General features: G+C 64.8%; 3 protein-coding genes across 5 annotated transcripts; 1 reads left to right on the top strand and 2 right to left on the bottom strand.

Annotated features, from left to right (window-relative positions):
* Positions 1-2,894: 2,894 nt before the first annotated feature.
* Positions 2,895-10,014, top strand: EXTL1 (exostosin like glycosyltransferase 1). 2 transcript variants are annotated; one of them, XM_074161960.1, is made up of 11 exons: positions 2,895-3,955; positions 7,027-7,120; positions 7,207-7,314; positions 7,743-7,862; positions 7,953-8,085; positions 8,166-8,284; positions 8,654-8,749; positions 8,891-8,977; positions 9,180-9,340; positions 9,415-9,586; positions 9,668-10,014. In XM_074161960.1, exons 1-11 carry the CDS (start codon positions 3,021-3,023, stop codon positions 9,851-9,853), a joined length of 2,211 nt encoding a protein of 736 aa, XP_074018061.1. In that variant the 5' UTR covers positions 2,895-3,020; the 3' UTR covers positions 9,854-10,014. The 2 variants fall into 2 exon arrangements, with proteins under 2 accessions (XP_074018061.1, XP_074018060.1); XM_074161959.1 differs by having other exon boundaries at positions 9,415-9,853.
* Positions 10,015-10,598: 584 nt separating this feature from the next.
* On the bottom strand, positions 10,599-12,905 carry SLC30A2 (solute carrier family 30 member 2). The gene is made up of 8 exons (XM_074162206.1): positions 12,856-12,905; positions 12,483-12,682; positions 12,094-12,240; positions 11,629-11,782; positions 11,379-11,535; positions 11,093-11,198; positions 10,866-11,000; positions 10,599-10,744 (listed from the first exon to the last, which is right to left on the bottom strand). The coding sequence occupies exons 1-8, from the start codon at positions 12,903-12,905 to the stop codon at positions 10,599-10,601; spliced, it is 1,095 nt and encodes a 364-aa protein (XP_074018307.1).
* A 1,107-nt stretch (positions 12,906-14,012) lies between these two features.
* TRIM63 (tripartite motif containing 63) lies at positions 14,013-17,708 on the bottom strand. 2 transcript variants are annotated; one of them, XM_074162207.1, is made up of 9 exons: positions 17,418-17,708; positions 17,133-17,299; positions 15,800-15,968; positions 15,412-15,507; positions 15,025-15,258; positions 14,883-14,905; positions 14,584-14,708; positions 14,396-14,473; positions 14,013-14,284 (listed from the first exon to the last, which is right to left on the bottom strand). In XM_074162207.1, the coding sequence occupies exons 1-9, from the start codon at positions 17,574-17,576 to the stop codon at positions 14,274-14,276; spliced, it is 1,062 nt and encodes a 353-aa protein (XP_074018308.1). In that variant the 5' UTR covers positions 17,577-17,708; the 3' UTR covers positions 14,013-14,273. The 2 variants fall into 2 exon arrangements, with proteins under 2 accessions (XP_074018308.1, XP_074018310.1); XM_074162209.1 differs by having other exon boundaries at positions 14,014-14,284; positions 15,800-15,965; positions 17,418-17,613.
* Positions 17,709-19,297: the final 1,589 nt, after the last annotated feature.

The following is a 19,297-nucleotide window of genomic DNA, read 5'->3' as shown; positions in this document are numbered from 1 at the left end:
TGGCCCTGGCAAATAAATACCCAAAGATTTGGTAAAAAAAGTCCCCTACCAAGCTGCCGTGCATGTAACCCCACACCGGGCTCCCCAGCGTGGTCCCCTGGGTGCACGGGGAAACTGAGGCACAGGATGGGCACTGTGTGTATGTCCCCCAGGTCCCACCCTGGAGCAGGGAGAGGGGACCCCAGCCCAAACCCACAGGCACAGCCACCCCGGGGTGCCCAGCTGGGGCTGGTGGCACCCTGCCCCCTGCCGAGCACCCCTCCTGCCCAGAGGCTGGTCTACCTGCAGGCTGAGGCCGGCCAGGTTGTTACACCCATGGATGGGATCCAACATGGCATCAGGTCCCAGCTTGCCTGGCCGGCGGGGCAGGGCGGAGGGTGGCTGGCACGGCCGGGGATGCCGGGGCAGGGTGGGAGAGATGAGCCCCAACCTGCCCATGCTGCCCGCTCCAGCCCACGCCTGGCTCCCCACGGCGGGGCTCAGCCTCCCCCCCAGCACCCCCACATCACAGAGAGAACGGGTTGGAGATGGGGGGTGCTGCTTGAGTCCAGCTTCCTGGGGCAATCCCGCTCTCGCCTCCAATCGAGCCCTGCGGGACAGGGGTGTGGGGGTCCTGCTGGGTCCTGGTTATGCGGGTGACGCTGGGGGAGCGCTGGGGACCGGCTGGCTTTGCTGCTGAGCATGACCCCCCACCACCACCACACTGGGCTCACGCAGCATTTACAAGGGTTTTCTTTAAAGGGATTAACTTGACCCACGCTCCCACCCGGCTCCCATTCCAGCCACCCCATCCAGAGGTTTCACAGCCGTGAACTGTGAATTTGTGATTTTGAGGGGGGTCAGGCCAGGCTGGGACACCCATCTCTGCCCCGGGGGAAGGTGAACCCCACAGTCCACCACCGACCCTGTGCCGCGTGCGTGGATGGGTTTGGAGCCGGGTTTGACTTTGGGAAGAGCTGCCAGGATGCAGAAGGGCTTGTCCTCCCCACCCCATGCTGGGACCCCAGGGGTCGCTGGAGCCTGGGGGTGTCACTGGAACCCGGCGATGTCACTGGAGCCTGGGGGTCACTGGAGCCCAGGGGTCACTGGACCCTGGGGGTGTCACGGGAGCCCAAGGGTCGCTGGAGCCCAGGGGTCACTGGAACCCGGGGGTGTCACTGGAGCCCGGGGGTGTCACTGGAGCCCAGGGGTCACTGGAACCCGGGGGTGTCACTGGAGCCTGGGGATGTCACTGGAGCCTGGGGGTCGCTGGAGCCTGGGGGTGACATTGGAGCCCAGGGGCGTCACTGGTGGAGGTGGCCCCATCTGTGTTCCTGTCCCTGCTCCCCATCGCCGCCCTATAACTGCCCCATCCCTTTGGGGGTTCCCAGGGGGCTCCGGAGCACAGAGGCGCTGGGGGGGCTGAAGCCAGCCCCACCCGAGGGCTGAGACCAGCGGGATGGGCCGCTCACCTTGGGGGTCCCCGGTCCGGGACGCGAGTGGGGACGCGGGACACGGGACGGCCCCCCCGCGGGGTCCCACCGCGGGCGGGCGGGCGGGCGGGCGGCGCAGGGACCCCGCGGAGCCCCCCGAGGCCCCCACCGTCGGCGCGCGGGGAACCCCCGTCCCACGTGGGCGCTCTGCGGGCGGCAGGGCGCGGCCAATGGGAAGGCGCCGCAGGGGGGGGGCGTGTTCCGCGGCGGGCGCGGGCCACGCCTACGGGGGCGCTGACGGCCAATGGGAGGCCGGCTGGGCGGGGCCAAGGGCGAATGTTGTGACGGTGGGAATAGGACGCGGTGTAACAGATGCGGGGGGGGGGGCACGGAGCGGGGGGGGAGACCGGAGCCGGTGGCGGGGACGGACCGGGGTGATGATGGATCACGGGGGGTGATGATGGACCACGGGGACAGGCACTGACCGGGGAAGAGACGGGCAGGCAAGGGGACAGGAGGACAGCCCGCCCGGGAGGGGGGGTGGGGGGGGGGGACACGGACAGGGGACAGCCAGCCCCGGGAAGGGGGGACACACGGACAGACGGACAGAGGACAGCTAGCCCCGGGGGGGGACACGACGACAGGCGGCCTGACACGGCGGCAGGAGGAAAGGCAGCCACCGGGGGCGCAGGCAGCCGGGAGGGGGGACACACACGGGGACAGACGGACAAGGTGACAAGGCGGGGGGGGACGGACACCCCTAGACTCGCACCCCCCCGCCTCCGGCCAGGAGCACACGGTCGGGGGCACCCCCGGGGCAGGCAAGCGGAGGGGGAGACCCCCCCCTACCCCGCCCCGGGACCGGGGTTACGCGGAGCTTCCCGCAGCGGCTCCTCCGTGCGGCCGCGCACCGGGAGCGGCGCGGGGGGAGAGCCCGGCACGGCGGCTGCTCCGCCGCCTTCCCCGGCCGGGGATGCAGCCTGGAGCCGCGGGGAGCCCCGTATCGAGACTTCGGGGCACGACGACCCGGAACCCACCCGGGGCTGCGTGTCCCCAAAGGTAACGGGGGGACCGGGCTCGGGGACGGGGAAGGAGCAGGTTGGCGAGAGTTGGGGGCTCTGAAGGGAGTGGGAGGTTTTATTCCCAGGAGGGGTCTGGGAAAAGGGAGGTAGGGGGGATCCTGTCACGGGGAGCTGCTGGCGGTGACACGGTTGGTGGCGGCAGGACGGCGACGGCGCGACCTCTCCCCTTCTCCAGGGATTTGAAGCTGGGCCAAGCGGCGATGGAAATGTCATTGTCGCGGCATGGGGGCCCGGCGAAGTAAACGCTGTGCCGGAGGGACGGGAGCGGGACGCTGCTGCACCCACCTCTGCTCCTCAGCCAGAGAGAGGGACGGCCCCGAAAAGCCAGCGCAGCCCTGGTCGCAGGGGACAGCAAGAGGACGGTGGGGTTCATCCATGCTCCCCTGGACTGCAAGGGACACGGGACAATAATTCCTGGGGACCGGGAGCCGTCCCACTGCCCACTTGGGGTTTGGGACGTCGGCCTTTTGACCGGACTCTGGTGCCCATCCAAGCCCGATGAGGAGCCAAGGCCGTGCGTGAACCTATGCAGACCAGGAAGAAATACATTTTCCTGACTTTCCTTGCCTCTTGGCTCCTGCTTTTCTTCTTTGGAGGAGACCAGCTGCGCCGTTTTGCTTTCTTTTCCGGGAGGAAAGCCGAAGCCCGGAGGAACTGGCCCCACTGGACGGATCGGTCCCTTCTCAAAAGCTTTGCAGACCCCGAGGAGCTCCAGAGCGATGGGGATCCCTCGCTGCCATCGCCCCGGGAGCGGCGGGCGGCGCGGCTGAGCGTCTATAAGAACAGCAGATGCCGGATGGAAACCTGCTTCGACTTCTCCAGGTGCGAGAAGAACAGCTTCAAAGTCTTCACCTACCCCCGGGAGAGGGACCAGCCCCTCTCGGAGAGTTACAGCAAAATCCTCACCTCCATCGAGCGCTCTCGCTACTACACCCCGAACCCCGAGGAAGCCTGTCTCTTCATCCTCAGCATCGACACGCTGGACCGCGACCATCTCTCGGGTCAATACGTCCGTAACGTCGATGAGAAAATCCGTGGTTTCCCGCTCTGGAATGGCGGCCGTAACCACCTCATCTTCAACCTCTATTCAGGCACCTGGCCCAACTACACCGAGGACCTGGGTTTTGACATTGGCCAGGCCATCCTGGCCAAAGCCAGCTTCTACACCGAGAACTTCAGGCCCGGCTTCGACATCTCCATCCCTCTCTTCTCCAAGGACCACCCGCAGCGCGGCGGGGAGAGGGGGTGGTTGTCCCAGGACTCGATACCCCCAAAAAAGAAATACTTGTTGGTGTTCAAGGGGAAGCGCTACCTGACCGGCATCGGCTCCGGCACCAGGAACGCGCTGCACCACATCCACAATGGGAAGGACATCGTCTCCCTCACCACCTGCAAGCACGGCAAGGACTGGGAGAAGCACAAGGACACGCGCTGCGACAAGGATAACGTCGACTATGAAAAGTGAGTGGGAGATGGGGTGGGAAAGGGGGGGGTCTGGTGGAGGGGACACCCCACAAATGTTCCTGCCTCTCTGGCGGGGCGCAGCCGTGCCCGTCTGCGGTGGCTGGACCTCCAGACGTGGGGAGAGAGGAAAGTTTTGGGCTCTCCTGAAATGGATGAGGGTTTCATTTCCATAGCGGGGAGCGAGGCACTGGTTGTTCAGGGCTTTCCTGTTCTGTATTAAAGTTCGAGTAATCTGGCGAGAGCTGCTCTTATCTGCAATCACCGCGGCCGCCTCTAATACGATTTCCCTTTTTCCTAACGCTGATGAATGATGCTTTTCTTCTCCCCCCTCCTGCCCTCCCCTAACGTAAATGTTTCTCCTGGAGATGAGCCCAAAACATCCCCCCCTCGCTGGCTCTGCTAAAAATCCCGCAAAACTGGCGCGTCCTTGGGCATCCCACTGTGGGCGGCCCTGAGCTCACCCAGGTGTGGGGTGGTGGTGGGGTCCCCCAGCGTCCCCTCTCGCAAACGGGGATGGTGGCAGCAGTGTGTGATGGATCTTGGTGGAAAAATTGAGGGGACAAAGTTCTGTGAGTTTGGGGGGCTCTGTGCTGTGGGGACACATGCCAGCTCTTCGCCTCCCCGTCCTGCTGCCTGGGACCTGTCACCAGCTCCAGGGCTGGTAAGCACAGACCCTGTCCCACCAGTGATGGGCAGGTCCCCATCCTGCTGCCTGGGGACATCCTGCAGCCGTCCGGCCGGAGAGCAGATGGGGAGAGGCTGCGTTGGGCATCATCCTCAAAGCATCTTAGGAGGTGCCAGGAGGTAAAAGAGGAGCTGGGGTGCTGGGGGCACCGGGATTAGCCGGGGCTTCAGGGTGGCTCGGCCACCACATGGCCCCCTCCCGTGGGTGTCACCAGCCCGGCAGGGTCAGCCCCTGTGTTGGAGCTTTTTTGGGGACAGGGCATCGCAGGACAGAGAGATGACGCAGACTGGTGGGACGGGGGGCCCAAGGTCAGCCCTGCGCTGTGCCAAGGGGTGGTGGGACGAGAAATCCCCCTCCTGCCCGGCCCAGGTAATCCCCTAATGCTGTTTGCAAGTACAGGGAGATTTACACCTCGCCCGGGGTGGCTTTAGGCAGCAGATAGACAGGGGACACGTGGCGCAGGGCAGCGTGCTCGCATGTGACCCCCCCCACTTGTCCCCATGGGACACCCGGGCAAAAAGTCATTGGCATCTCCATCGCCCCTGGCCAGCTCTTCCCGGGGATTTGTGACCTCCTGCCCCAGCAGAAAATGTCCCTAGACCCTGGGATGGTGGCAGAGCAACGACGGGGACAGGCCAGCGGGGAGGGGACACACTACGATTGACAAAGTGCTCAGTGCGTTGGGGACATCCCCGTTTGCTCGGGGCAGCAGAGGGCAGGACCGGGAGTGGGAGGAAGGCCTTGCTGGGGGCTCCATCACCCTCCTCACACCCCGTGGGGGGGGGCCGGAGCGGGGGGTGGTGCTGCCTAAAACAAACCAAGTTCTGTGCCCAGATAAAGGGTGGCTTGTAGCGGCGCTGCGGTCCGGCCCCGCTGCGGGCTGCCCCCGGGTTTAAAGCAATCAAAGCGGGTTGGGAAAGGCTTTCTGGAGCCGATGGGTCCCAGCGGCGGCACCGTGCCCGGCCGGAGCCACGGAGGGGCCAGGCGGAGGGAGCGCGGCGGGCGCCCGTCCCGGCTCCTAACAAAACAAGGAAGCCCTGACGGCGTGATTACCCGGAAACCTCAGCGCGTCAGGAGCAAAGTATTTCCATCGGGAGGTTTTGGCCCCGCAGCCCGGCCGGCGCCAGCCTCCCCACGACGGCTGCCCGCGAGGGGAGGTTGCCCGCGGCCACTCTGCCCCCCGGGATGCATCCCGCTGCCCATTCATCCAGTGGGAACAGCCCCACGGAGGTGCTGGGGGTCACAGCCGGGATGGGGTCCCCCAGGAGCGGGTGGCAGTGGGGTTGCCCCGAGGGTGAGCGCCGGCTGTGTCCAGCCCCGGGGATGTGGCCATCGCTGCTGTGGTGTCATGGGGGGGGTCTGGGCTCTGTTTGAGCCACCCTCACCCCTCCGGCAGGATGCTCGCCCAGGAGCTGGGGTGTTAACGGGGCAGGGTGCCCTGATGGGGCTTTCAGCATCCATTGGAGATGTCAGGATGGTTCCTCTGGAGGCGGGTCTCAGTTGTAAAACTTTGTGCCTTAGCACTGGGGACAGTTTCCCACATCCCAGGGTGCCAGGATGCTCCAGGGTGCTCCAGCACCCATGGAGGGGACACGTCCTCAACCCCCAGGTTGGCACCAGCCCCATGTGCCCTTCCCTCTGGGGACCAGCACATTTCAAGCAACCCTTTGGCCTTATGGCCCTCCCCCCTGGCTGGACCACATGTGTCCCCCCCAGGCCATCCAGGACTCGGCTGCCCCGTCCCTCCCTTCCCATGGGCAGGAACAGACAGGGTCTGTCCCAACCTAATGTCAATATTGGATTTTCCGGCGCGGTCGCAGGGACCCGGCAGCGGACGCGCCTCTCCCCACCGGCCGCACAGAAGGGGCTTTCATGGCCCCACAGTGCGAGCCCTGCCTGGGAGGGGGGGGGAGCAGGACGGGACCACGCTGCCTGCACCCCTGCGGGCAGCCGGCCCTCTGCCCCTGCCGAAACGCTGCCAGGGCAGGCAGGGCCCATCCTGCCCGGCAAGTCTGGGCACGGCAGAGGAGTCGCCGCAGTTTCGGGCTCGGGGGTTCGGGCGCTGGCTTTGCATGGGGTTTCATTACAGGCGGGTGGAGGGAGCTGGGTGATGCCTTTGAAGGGTCCTATCCTGACCCCTCCCCTCTTTAAGCGATGCCCAGGCACATTCCTCCATCACCCAGGGCACCTCTGCTCCACTGGCACCGTGGGGCTGGGGCTATTCAGGGCCCAAATCAGCCCAAATCAATCCTTACACTGCCCTGAGCTTGCCCCGTGCCCCCCGGGAAGGATGCTCAGCCTTGCCATGTGCCAGTGAGACCCCCCAGGATGCTCACGGGTTGGGGGCGACCATGCCTGACCCCCACCACATCTCCCATCCCAGGTTCGACTACCAGGAGCTGCTGCACAATTCCACCTTCTGCATCGTGCCCCGGGGCAGGCGCTTGGGCTCCTTTCGCTTCCTGGAGGCGCTGCAGGTACAGGTTGGGTTCGGGAGGGGACAGGGGACCCCCACCCCAGGGTCCGGGGGCTCTGTCCCAGCCTGTGTGGGGTCTCATCACAGGCCGCCTGCATCCCGGTGCTGCTGAGCGACGGCTGGGAGCTGCCCTTCGCTGAAGCCATCGACTGGGGCAAAGCCGCCGTCGTGGGCAATGAGCGACTGCTGCTGCAGGTACCGTGGCCGGATCCTGCCCCACACAAGGGACCCCCCCCAAATGTTGATGCCAGTGGTGGTGGAGCCCCAGGTCCAACCTGGGGGTGAAACCTCTGCAGCTGAGCCCGGCAGCCCTCCCGTGGGTGGATGCAGGGTGGTCTCATCCAGCCCAGAGTGGGGGTCCCAGCTGCAGCCCTGGGGCATCATTCGTCTTGGGGAGGAGGGGGATGTTGAGCATCTCCTCAGACCAAAAGCCCTTGGGGGTCCTGGTCCAGATGCTGCTCCAGGGAGAGGAGTTGGCAGAGCTGTGGTGGGACAGTGGCACAGCATCCTTGGCCATGGGGTGTCCCTCGGGATGGCGTGGAGGTGGCAGAAGCAAGGCAGCCCTGCCGGGGATGTGGGGGGAGACATGAGGTGAGAAAACAGCTCCACCCCCGCTGCTGCAGATCCCCTCCGCCGTCCGCTGCATCCACCCGGAGCGGGTGCTGGCTTTCCAGCAGCAGACCCAGTTCCTGTGGGACGCGTACTTCTCCTCCGTCGACAAGATCGTGCACACCACGCTGGAGGTGAGCCCTCCCCACCCCAAACTCCCCCCCCTGCCCTAGACCCTGGTGTCACAACCAGGGTGCTGAGAGCATCTCCCTGACCTCGGGCAGATCATCAAGGACCGGCTGCTCCCACACCGTTCCCGCTCCCGCTTCCTCTGGAACACGCTGCCTGGGGGGCTCCTGGCCCTGCCTGACTTCTCCACCCACCTCGGGGACTTTCCCTTCTACTACCTACAACACGGTAGGACCCCTCCTGCCCCGGCTGAGCACAGTAAACTCAATGCATGCCACAACACCTCTTCTCTCTCCCTCCTTTTTCAGGCTCCAACCCCTCGGAGAAGTTCACAGCTTTCATCCGGGCCACCTTGTCGGCCGGCTCCCTCTCCCAGTCCATCCTCAGGCTCATCCAGGCCGTCTCCGGATCCCAGTACTGCGCCCAGGTGGGGGTAGCTGAGCCCTCCACCATTCAGTGCGGCTACTGGGGATGCAGTGGGAGGAATGGGGCAGGGTCCCGTGGGCTGGGAAGGGTGAGAATGGGGTTGGAGTGGGGTGGGGTGGCTGGTGGAGTCACCCTTGGGTGGGCAGAGCTGTCTCCCCAGCCTGCCAGGGTGGAGGTGGGACCACCCGTGGCTTTATTGTGGTCCAAACCGCCATGAGATAGTTTTGGGGTGAGCTGAGTTAAAGCAGGTCCTGCTACAGGGTTGGGGAGGGCTCAGCCCTGGCCACCCTGTGAACACCCATCCACCAACGCACCCTGATGGGTCAGCCCGGCCAAACACCCCCAGACACGCCGGTCTTCCCCCCTGCAGATCCTGGTGCTGTGGAGCTGCGAGAAGCCACCGCCGCCCAGTGGGAAATGGCCCCAGACCACCGTGCCTCTGACCATCATCCAGGGCAGGGGGAAGGTGAGAGGAGCCGGGATGTGGGCAGGGAGCTGGGATGTGGGCAGGGGGCTGGGACGTGGGCAGGGGGCTGGGATGTGGGCAGGGAGCTGGAGCATCCACCCCATGGCACATCCCAACCTGATTTTTTTCCCCCTCCTGTAGCTCAGTGACCGCTTCTTCCCCTACGCGGCCATCCAGACGGACGCCGTGCTGAGCCTGGACGAGCACACCAGCCTCTCGACCAGCGAGGTGAGGCCATGGGTGCCACACTCCCCAGCCCCATGGAGCTGGGGCAAGCCCATGCTGAGCCAGGAAGGATGCTCAGTGGTCACCACGGGGCTGGCAGGGAGCGGTGCCCACTGTCCCCATGTCACACATGTCCAGGGGCGATGGTGAGCCCCCTCCTGAAGGTCCCCGCAGCTGGGTGACGCTGTCCCCCATCCCGTGCCAGGTGGACTTTGCCTTCGTGGTGTGGCGCAGCTTCCCCGAGCGCATCGTGGGCTTCCCCTCACGGAGCCACTTCTGGGACCCCGAGCAGAGGCGCTGGGGCTACACCTCCAAGTGGACCAACGAGCTCTCCATCGTCCTCACCGCTGCCGCCTTCTACCACAGGTACCTGGCCGGGGAGAGGCTGGTGGGGCAAGGGGCTCGGCCACATCCTGCCCTTCCCCTCGCTCCTTCCCCAGGTATTATCACAGCCTCTTCACGGAGTACCTGCCGGCGGGGCTGCGGGAGCTGGTGGATGGCCTGGCCGCCTGCGAGGACATCCTCATGAACGTCCTCGTGGCCGCTGTCACCAAGCTGCCACCCATCAAGGTCACCCAGCGCAAGCAGCACAAGGAGACCGTGCCCCAGCAGGTAGGGTGCAAGGATGGGGATGCGGGGACCCCCCCCGTTGGGGAGCTGAGACCCTCACCCTTGCACTCCCCTCCCGCCAAGGTGAAGGGCACGGCGGGGGTGGCCGGTGGCCGGCATTTCTCCCAGCAGCAGGACTGCCTCAACCAGTTGGCGGACTGGTTCGGCTACATGCCCCTCGTGTCCTCCCAGCTGCGCCTCGACCCCGTCCTCTTCAAGGACCAGGTCTCCGTCCTGCGCAAGAAATACCCACGCTTGGAGAAACCCTGAAGGCTGCCGGGGAGCGGGGTCAGGGCTGGCTCCGGGTGCCCTGTTCCCGGTGCATGGGGCCCTCCTGGAGCAGGCGGTCGCTGCTGACGGGGTTTTACTCGTTATTGAGTTTTACTCATTATTGGGTTTTACCAGTGCAATAAAGGTGGGTGGAGAGGCAGAGTCCGGCCGGCGGCTGTAGGATGTGGGGAGCGGGCTGTGCCCGATGGGGAGCACTGGGGTTTTGGTGCACCGGTGCCTCTGCCATCAGTGGCCGCTCGGGCACCCTTGGGAATAACCCGTGCAACACCCGGCCACATACAGAGCCCCCCCAGCCCTGTGGGGAGGGCAAGTCCTTTGGCTTCCCAAGGGCAAACAGAGGAGCGATAAGAGGCGAGAGCAGGGCGAGCTTGTCCTCCCTGCCCCCAGCTGGGATGGGTCCCCCCGCAGCCCTTGGGCACCCCAGCACCTCCTTGCCTCCCAGCGCTTCTTGAAGAAGGGAAACTGGTCGTTTCAGCTGCTTTTCCCCCTATCTGAATAGAAATAGTGGCAAATAAGGCAGTCACTGGCCTCCAGCAGCCATGCTTGCCATGGCCGTGGGTCTGTCCTTGCTGCCTTCACTCCCAGCAGATACCCGAGATAACGTCCCGGCGCCGCCAGACCCAACATCCCCCCCCTCCGCATGCCACCAGCCCTTTGCTCCTCTTTATTTTCCACGTATGAAAAGTCCCACCCCCGGGATGCGTGGGGGCTGCCGGAGGGATGCTCAGTCACGGGGGGGCTGGCACTCCCGGCAGTCCCGCATCTCCTCGGAGTAGCTCTCCACCTGGATGGTGGTGGTGTGGAAGCGGAAGGTGCCCTGCAGCCGGGAGCTGGCCTCCTCCAGCACCTCCTGCGCGCTGGCACCCGCGTCTGCAAGGAGCAAGGGAAGGGATGTCGGGGTGCGGGTGAACCCCGAATCTGACACACACACACGCGCGCGCACGCATGCACACACACACCGCCCATCGCTTTTCCGGGGTGTGACACTCACTGATGGCGATGTGCACCGAGAGCAGGGGCTGCGCCGCCGTCAGCGCCCAGATGTGGAGGCTGTGCACGGCCTCCACCCCCCCCACCGCCAGCAGCGTCTCCCGCACGGCGTTGAAGTCCATCCCTTTGGGGGTGCCTGGGGAGGGAGAGCCACGGGTGCTGGAAGGGACGGGGACGGCGGCACCCATGGGTGGCCCCATGGCCCGGACATCCCCAGTGGGTCCCTACCCTCCATGAGAACAAGGAGGACGTCACGGAGGATGGTCAGCGTCGTCCCCAGCACCAGCACGGAGAAGAGGAAGGTGCAGATGGGATCCACGAATTTGTACTCGGGCTGGAGGGGGTGGGAGAGGGTGAGGTCCCCCCGGTGCTGCCACCCCACCCCAAATCTCCATCGGCACCAGCAGAGAGGGGACACAATCCCCTCCGTCTCACCCCTGCACCTGGTCAGGGCTGGCTGAAGCTGCTGTCCCCATGTCCCCAGCATCCCCTTTGCCCCTGTGACCACCCAGACCTTAAAGAAGATGATGTAGGATGCGATGAGGACACCGACGCTCTGCAGCAGGTCCCCCACGACATGGACGAAGGCGGCGCGGACGCTGGCGTTGGGCTGCTCGCCGGCTGCCCCGTGGCTGTGCCCGTGCCCCGTCTGATGCAGGGCCACCCCCATCCTGCGGGCAGGGCAGCAGTGACATCTCTAGGGCCACCAGGCACACGGGGTGGGGGACACCCCAGGGGGGGGTGTGAGAGCCGGCTGTACGTACACGATGTTGACAGCCACGGCACAGGCGGAGGTGATGAGCATGACGCCACCCTCGATGTCGTAGTCGGCCGAGATCAGGCGCTGGGCCGCCAGGTAGACCAGGACGCCCGTCACCACCCAGATGGAGAGCACGGAGAGCAGGGCCCCCAGGATCTCTGCGGAGAGCCCCCCCCCCCCCCCCAGCCCCACATTGCCGCTCCACCACCGCACCAAGCCTGAGCACACAAGCCCCCCCCGGCAGCACCAGGGCTCGGGGTGGGCACCCAGCACCCATCCCCGTGGTTGCTCATTGTTTCTGCCCAGCCTGTGTACATGGCGCTGGGGCTTTGCCATGGCTCCCCATGCCCCCCCCAGGGCTCCCCAGGGCATCCGGTCCCCATGAGGAGGTGACCCCGGGATGCTCTGACTCCTCCCTGGGGACCCCGGGAGCCAGATGGCAACCCCAGGGGTGGTGTCACCCCGTTACCTGCCCGGTGCCAGCCAAAGTTCATGGTTTTGGTGGGAGGGCGTGAGGACACCCAGAGCGCAAAGAGGCTGATCATGATGCTGGCGAAGTCCGTCAGGAGGTGGGCTGCGTCCGTCAGGATGGCCAGGCTGTGTGCCAGGTACCCGCCTGCGGAGAGGGGGCATTGGGGACACTGGGGTGGCATCAGGGACATCGGGGTGGCATCGGGGCAGAGGTGCGTCCCCCCCAAGCCGGGCATAGACCAGGTCACCCCGTGCCACAGTGGGGGCTCCACTGGGCACCTCAACCCACTGAAAAGCAACGGGGGACCCCTGCCCGGCACCCTGTGGGCAGCCACTTGGGGTGTCCCCGTGGGGACCATCCCTGCTGGACCCTGCACCACCACTCACCCACGGCTTCCCCCACCATGAAGATGAGGCAGATGCTGGCGGCCAGGTAGAGCTTCCTGCGCGCCCGCTGCTGCTGGCCAGGGTGGCCATCAGCCCCCCGCGTGTGGCAATGCCGGCTGCGCTGTACCCCCAGCTCCAGGGCGGGCGCCTGTTCCTGCACCGAGTTGTGCCCGTTCTTTGCCACAGCCCCCAGGTAGGACCTGCCGGGGAAAGGGGCCATAGAGGGGGGCCTGGGAGGATTTTGGGGAGCAGGTCAGATTCTGAACGCTCCCCCCCCCAACCCCTTTCCTGGCCAGACACCTCCAGGGGACCCCAGCTGGGAGGAAGAGGGGACACCATGTCCCCAACCCCCCCACCCCGGGCATCCCCCTACCCGCCTGTGCCCTCGCTCAGAAGGTGCCGTTTCTCCTCGCCGGGTGCCATCCTCCTCCGGGTGCGGGGGGGCCGGGGCTGGTGACCCCGGTGGGTGGCCGGTGTGGGTGACGCGGCCGATGCCGGTGACCCCGGTGCGTGGCCGGCGCTGGTGGCAGCCGGTGGCCTCAGCCCGTGTGAAGCTCTGGGGACTCGTGTGCAAAGCCCGGCCAAGGAGGGGGGGCGAAGGGGGGGGGGGGAGGCCAGGCCGGCTGCAAAGCACCCACTGCCGCCTGCCCCCCTCACCCGGCACCCGGGGGGGGCTGCTGATGGGGGGGTGGGGGTGGTATCTCTGGGACCCACCATGGGCACCCCCACGAACCGCGCACCAGGACACGGATGCAGCCCCCCCGAGGTGGGGGGGAGGACGGAGCAGCACCCTGTCCTCCCCTAAAGGCACCCTGTGACCCCCCCTCCCCTGGGGACCCACCCTGGGGACCCCTCGCCCAACCCCCCCCTTCTCCCCGTGGTTTAGATCCAGCCACGGAGCAGCCTTGGGATGGATAAGCCTGGGGCCAGACCTCCCCCCCCGGCCCCAGGCAGTGACTCCTGCCCACCGCCCCGGGGGAGAAATACTAATTGCCCTGGGGCTAATTGCAATCACAGCCCAGTCCAGAGCAACGCTGCGGGCGCTGCCTCAGTTTCCCCTTGGCCAAGCACGGAGCTGGGCTTATATTTTTGCAGGAGAAAAACATTCACGGTATATTTTTGCAGCAGCATGAGCTCAGCTGGCAGCAAACCGGCAGCTCGATGCCAAATCTGTCCCTATTTCAGGGACTGGCACAGCCCGGAGCATCCTCTCCCCTGGCCACTGCATCCCCAAGCCCGGGCAAGCACTGGCCCCGGGCATCCCATCACCGGGAGGTAAATCCTGCTGGGTGCCGACCTGTGACATCCCTGGGCGGGCGGCCAGGAACCGGGTGCCAGCGCTGCCGGAGCTGCTAATGAGGCCAAAAATTAAGTGTTGGGCCAGGAGGCATCTCTCTGCCGCGCTGGCCACCAAGCCAGGACGCTGGTGGTGGCACTGGCCCGGCAAACCCACCCACATGCCCAGTGCCCATCGTGGGGCTGGCAAGCTGAAAACCATTAGCAAGGAAAAAAAAAAAAAAAAAAAACAAAAACACTCAAAACACCAGTTTTCTTTACAAAATACACAAAATTCAAATCAGTGACAACGATATACAAAAGAAGGAAGATACAAAACGTGAGGGAATTGTCCTGTTTGCACCCGTATAGAAAAGTGTCCTGTGCTGGAGCAGGCGCTGGCTCGCGAGGCCACCGGCCCCTGCGGCGTGTGGCCCCCCCCACTCCTGTCCCGAGTCCCGTCGCCGGACATCCTGCGCCCGCGGCGTTTCTCCTGCGCCGGCAACGTCGCTGCGGCTACTGGGGAGCTGCCAGGGGAAGAGGATGGAGGGGTTAAGGGGGTGTCCAAGCCCCCAAAGCTCCCCCATGCGTGCTTGAGGGTCCCAGGGAGGTGGGGTTGGCCATGTTGCCCCTCTTACCCGTCACTGCCCTCTCGGGCTCCACGTCCTCCTCTGCCTCTTCTTCCTCCCCATCAAAGTACTCCTCATCTTCCTCAGCTGCAAACAGGCAACCAAATGTCACCGTGGGGCCACCAGGAAAGACGGTGGGGGCCACCAGATCGGTGGGAGTTGATAAAGGGGCATCAGGCGGTCAGGGGCTGAATTACCAGGGTCGAAGTCCAAGGCGCGGATGGCCTCGGTGAGATGGTCCAGGCTCACTGAGAAGGCGTCCATGTTCTCGTAGCCATGCTCGATCTTCTCCAGCCTGCCACCCTTGGAGGCCTCCACGATCCTGGGCAGAGAGAGCACAGCCATGTCCCCTCCTGTCCCCTCGCCGGGCTGGGGGACCGTGGGGTGCCAGGGTGGGGGGGTTTGGGTGTCCCCACACTCACCGCCTGGGCACCCCATGGCCATCTGCAGGGCTGGGGCTGGGGAACACTGAATTTTCTGCAATTTGGGCACTTACGTTTTAATGAGCTGCTTGGCGTTCTGCAGGGAGGAAGAGGAGAAGTGAGTGAAGCCACACAGCAGCCGCCAGGATGTCCCTGAGCTGGTGGGACCCCACGTGGGCACCGGAAGGGAAGGGGGGGAGGTTTGGGGGGTCTCACCATAAGGAAGGCAGCTCCTCCAGTCTCCTCCATGGCTTGGATGGCCGTCTCCACCAGCCGACTTGACTTCTCCAGCTGCTCCTTGTACCGGCGGATGAGGCCCTGGACGAAGCCCGTCTTGTCTCCCTGCTCGTGGGTGATGCGCTCCAGCAGCTCCGACTTCTTCTCCTCCAGCACCGCTGCCAGGGTGTCAAAGCGAGCGCACAGCTCCCGCTTGGCCGCCTCGCTGTTCTCCTGCGGGGACGAGGGACAAGGGATGCCACTTGTGTCCCCCCCTCCAGCACCAACAGCATCCCTCCCAGCTCCCTCCTAGCCATCCCAAATGCCCCCCGGGCTGAGGTTTCACCCCTTGGGTTTTTTGTGGTCTCCTTTGCCCCCTTTCCTCACCTCGGTGCTCCGGCACGAGTCCTCCAGCTGGGAGATGATGGTCTGGATCCGGTCGTTCCCCGCCACCAGCATGGAGATGCAGTTGTTCAGCTCGGTCTGGGCAGGGGGGGATGGAAAGAAACAGCTTGAACCCCAGCGGGGACGGGGATGGGGACATATCCCATCCCAACATGGGGACAGGCTGGGCATTGCCCAGCCCCAGCTCCGCTCCCCCCACGTCCCCACTGAGTGACAGACACTCTAAATATAGGCTGTCTCCTGGCTGAAGTCACCCGGGGGCTATTAATACCCCATGAGCGGGTCCCTGTGCTATTTGTGGCCATCCCAGCTCAGCACATCGCCCCGAGACCGGCTGTGTCCCCCGTGGCCCCCCCATTCCTTCTGGCACCTTCTGGCCCTGGAAGACGGTTTGCAGGGGGGCGACCTCGCAGTCCTTGTGGGCACCGAAGACCTTGCACATGGAGCAGGTGGGGACCTCGCAGGTGACACAGTAGATGTTGATCCGCTCGTCCTCGTGCTCCTTGCACATAGGGTGCTCCCCCTTCTTCAGTGGCCTGCTGGAGAGAGCGGCACGGCCGCGGTGACATCCCCATCAGGGTGACAGCCCCATCGGGGTGACATCCCCATCACGGTGACGTCCCTGCCGCGATGATGTCCCCATTGCAGCATCATCCCCACTGCGGTGACATCCCCGCTGATGCTGTATAGACACCCCAAAATCAGGTCCCTGGGAAAGAGGCCAGATCCTGGCATAAACCCACAGTCGCTCCTTTGAGGGCCATGAACCTCTGTGTCTCCGTAAGATCTGAGCCCAGTAAGCACCAGTTTAAACCAGTTTGGCACTGGGCATGGCAGGTGGGTGGGTGGCCCTGGGGCTGCACTCCAGGGACACTGCACAACCTCCTAATTTTAGCCTTGGGCTGCCAGGATTTATTGTTGTCACCCAACGCGTGACCGGGGTGGGGGCACCCAGAAACCCCTGAGGGGTCCCAGCCAGGGGCTGCCCATGAATCATCCCCTCTGCAGCAAGGGGGGACATGGGGACAAGCTGAACCACTGAGGCAATGACAGGGTTGGCCCCCCAACCCCTCCTCCCCCCCACCCGGCAGCCGCAGACACCTGCCACGTGCCATCGTCCCCGTCCCCATGGCTCTCAAACAATATTTACAGCGCTTCGGGGAATTTGGCTGGGGCCACCGCTCTGCCTCGAGAACCTGTGACCCCTCCATGTCCCCCCCCCCCCCCCCCGCTGAACACTTTTACCCAGCGGTGTGTCCCCCCCCACCAAACTGTCCCCCTGCCCCTTATCAGCCAGCAGTGCCGCTGTCACAGGCAGAGCCTGGATTTGTCACCCACACCTCTTATCTCCCACCGAACGCTCCAGCTGCAGAGCACGGGGCGGGTAGGACCTACCCCACTGCCACCACCCCCCTGGGGACCTGTTGTCCCCCTGAGCCACCCAAACTGCTCTGGTTGGGGGGGATTTGGGTTCAGGGAGGAAGTTTTGTGTTCCGGGAGGAACATTTGGGTCAGGGGAGGAAGATATGGGTCAGGGACCGTTAAACCAGCAGAAAAGCCTCCCAATTTCTTGCCCAGCTGCAATCTCCTGAGGTCTCAACAATGATGCTGGAGCTCAAGAAGTGGGCATCCCCACATCCCCATGTCCCCATGTCCCCGCTGGGGCAAGGCACAAGCAACCGGCCACAGCCGCCCGTGCCCACCTGGAGCACTCCTGCTTGTAGATGTCGATGATGTTCTCCACCAGGAGGTTCCTCTGAAGCCCATAGACACCATGACGGTCCAGCAGCACCTCATGGCGACACGACGGGCACCGGAACCGACCCCCCGAAATCACGCTGCCCCGGCTCTGCCAGTACGGGTTGGCGGCCTGGGAGGGGGAGATGCACATCAGGGGGGGTTCATGAGCATCCCCACAGCACCACGAGCATCCTGGTGACCTCCAGCCCGGGCAGGGGCGGGGAATGAGCATGGGGACCCCCTCTCACCTGGAAGACGTCGTTGGCACACTTGCGGCAGAGGTTGTGCTGGCAGGGCAGGATCACCACCGGCTTGCTGAACATCTCCAGGCAGATGGGGCAGATGAGCTGCTTCTCCAGGCTCTCCATGGGGCTGCCATCCTGCAGGATACCGGCTTGGAAATCCATGGGAACGACGACGCACTCCTCTCACCCGCTCTCAACTGCCGGCAGCACCCCTCGCCCCGCTATTTATAAGTTGCTCCCTGGTCACGAGGAGCCAAATCCTGAGCGGGGTCGGGTGTCCTGTCACACGGGACTGAGCCATCGGGATGCCACCAGCAACGGTAAACAAGACGGGGACAGGCTGTCCGGGAGGCCCTGCCTGCCCGTGCTGTGGGTGCAGGCACGCCGAAAACGGAGCTGGGGGGTAAACAGGGCCAGACCTTCATCCTGGGGCCAAATGGCTACGCACACACACACACCCCCCCGCCCCCGGAGGCAGCGTGGCCAGATCCTGGGGCTGGACCCCACAATGCCATTGGGGTGGGGGCATGGAGGGGCTAAAACCAGCCCTGCGGTGATTCAGACAGTGTGATGGTGCCAGGAATGGGGCGGAACTGGGCCAGCGGCAGCGGGGGGTGGCTTATACAGAGCATCTCCCTTTGCACCCCCCAAAATGTGGCCACTGCTGGGGTGCAAACATGCGCCTCTCCAGTGGGTCCCCAGTCTGTGCTTGGAGAACCGGGGAGATGCAGCCCCCAGGCCTAGTACATGCACCAGGGTCCCCCCCTTTCCCTCCCCGGGCAGGGGTTGGGGGGCTCTTCTGTACCCCCAGCTTCAGGGGCAGCCGCAGGGAGGGCGGTGAGGGCTGCTCCCCGTTCTGGCGTGCACAGCCATGACCCTGCTAGCCCCTCCGCTCGGTTGCAAAACCTGACCCAGAAACGGCTGGGGGGGGGAAGTGACCGTGAAAAGCCCCTGGGGACCCACACCCCCCAAGGGAAAACAGCCCCGGCACAGGGTGCCCAGCTGGTGTGGTGATAAACAGGGTGCCGTGCCAAATGCCAGCGCCCGTCCACAGCGGGAGCTGCAAATACTGGCAGCGGCACGAGGAGAGGGGTAATTATAGCGCTGTCGCCTGTGGGTCACGCTGGCGGGGGGACAGGGTGGGGTGGGGTGGGGTGGTGGCTGATGCCGCGGCCACAGCGACCACGGGCAGGAGGGGATGGATGGGCGATGGGGTGCAGGGGTGCCTCGGGGCACAAAGACAGGGGTATATGGGTGCAGGGGTACACGGGTGCAGGGGTGCAGGGGTACATGGGTGCAGAAAGACAGGGGTATATGGGTGCAGGGGTGCAGGGGTATATGGGTGCGGGGGTACAGGGGTGCACAAATACAGGGGTATATGGGTGCAGGGGTGCCGGGGTACACAGGGCCGTGAATACATGGGTATAAGAGTACAGGGGTACCTGCATACAGAGGTGCCGGGGTGCACAAATGGAGGGGTGCAGGGGTGCACAAGTACAGGGGTACGTGGGTCCATGAGTACATGGGTATAAGGATGCAGGGGTACACGGATGCAGGGGTACATGGGTACAGGGGTGCACAAATAGAGGGGTACATGGGTGCAGGGGTGCATGGGTGCACAAGTACAGGGGTATATGGGTGCAAGGGTGTACGGGTGGATAGGTACAGGGGTGCAGGGGTACACGGGGCCATGAATACATGGGTATAAGGGTACAGGGATGCATGGGTACAGGGGTACATGGGTACAGGGGTGCAGAAATAGAGGGGTACATGGGTGCAGGGGTATATGAGTGCACAAGTGCAGGAGTAACATGGGTGCCGCGGTGCATGGGTGCACAAGTACAGGGGTACAGGGGTCCATGAGTACATGGGTATAAGGGTGC

Source organism: Numenius arquata, chromosome 21 (genome assembly GCF_964106895.1).
Source record: "Numenius arquata chromosome 21, bNumArq3.hap1.1, whole genome shotgun sequence".
NCBI classification, from domain to species: domain Eukaryota; kingdom Metazoa; phylum Chordata; class Aves; order Charadriiformes; family Scolopacidae; genus Numenius; species Numenius arquata.
This window is presented reverse-complemented; position numbering and strand designations above follow the sequence as displayed.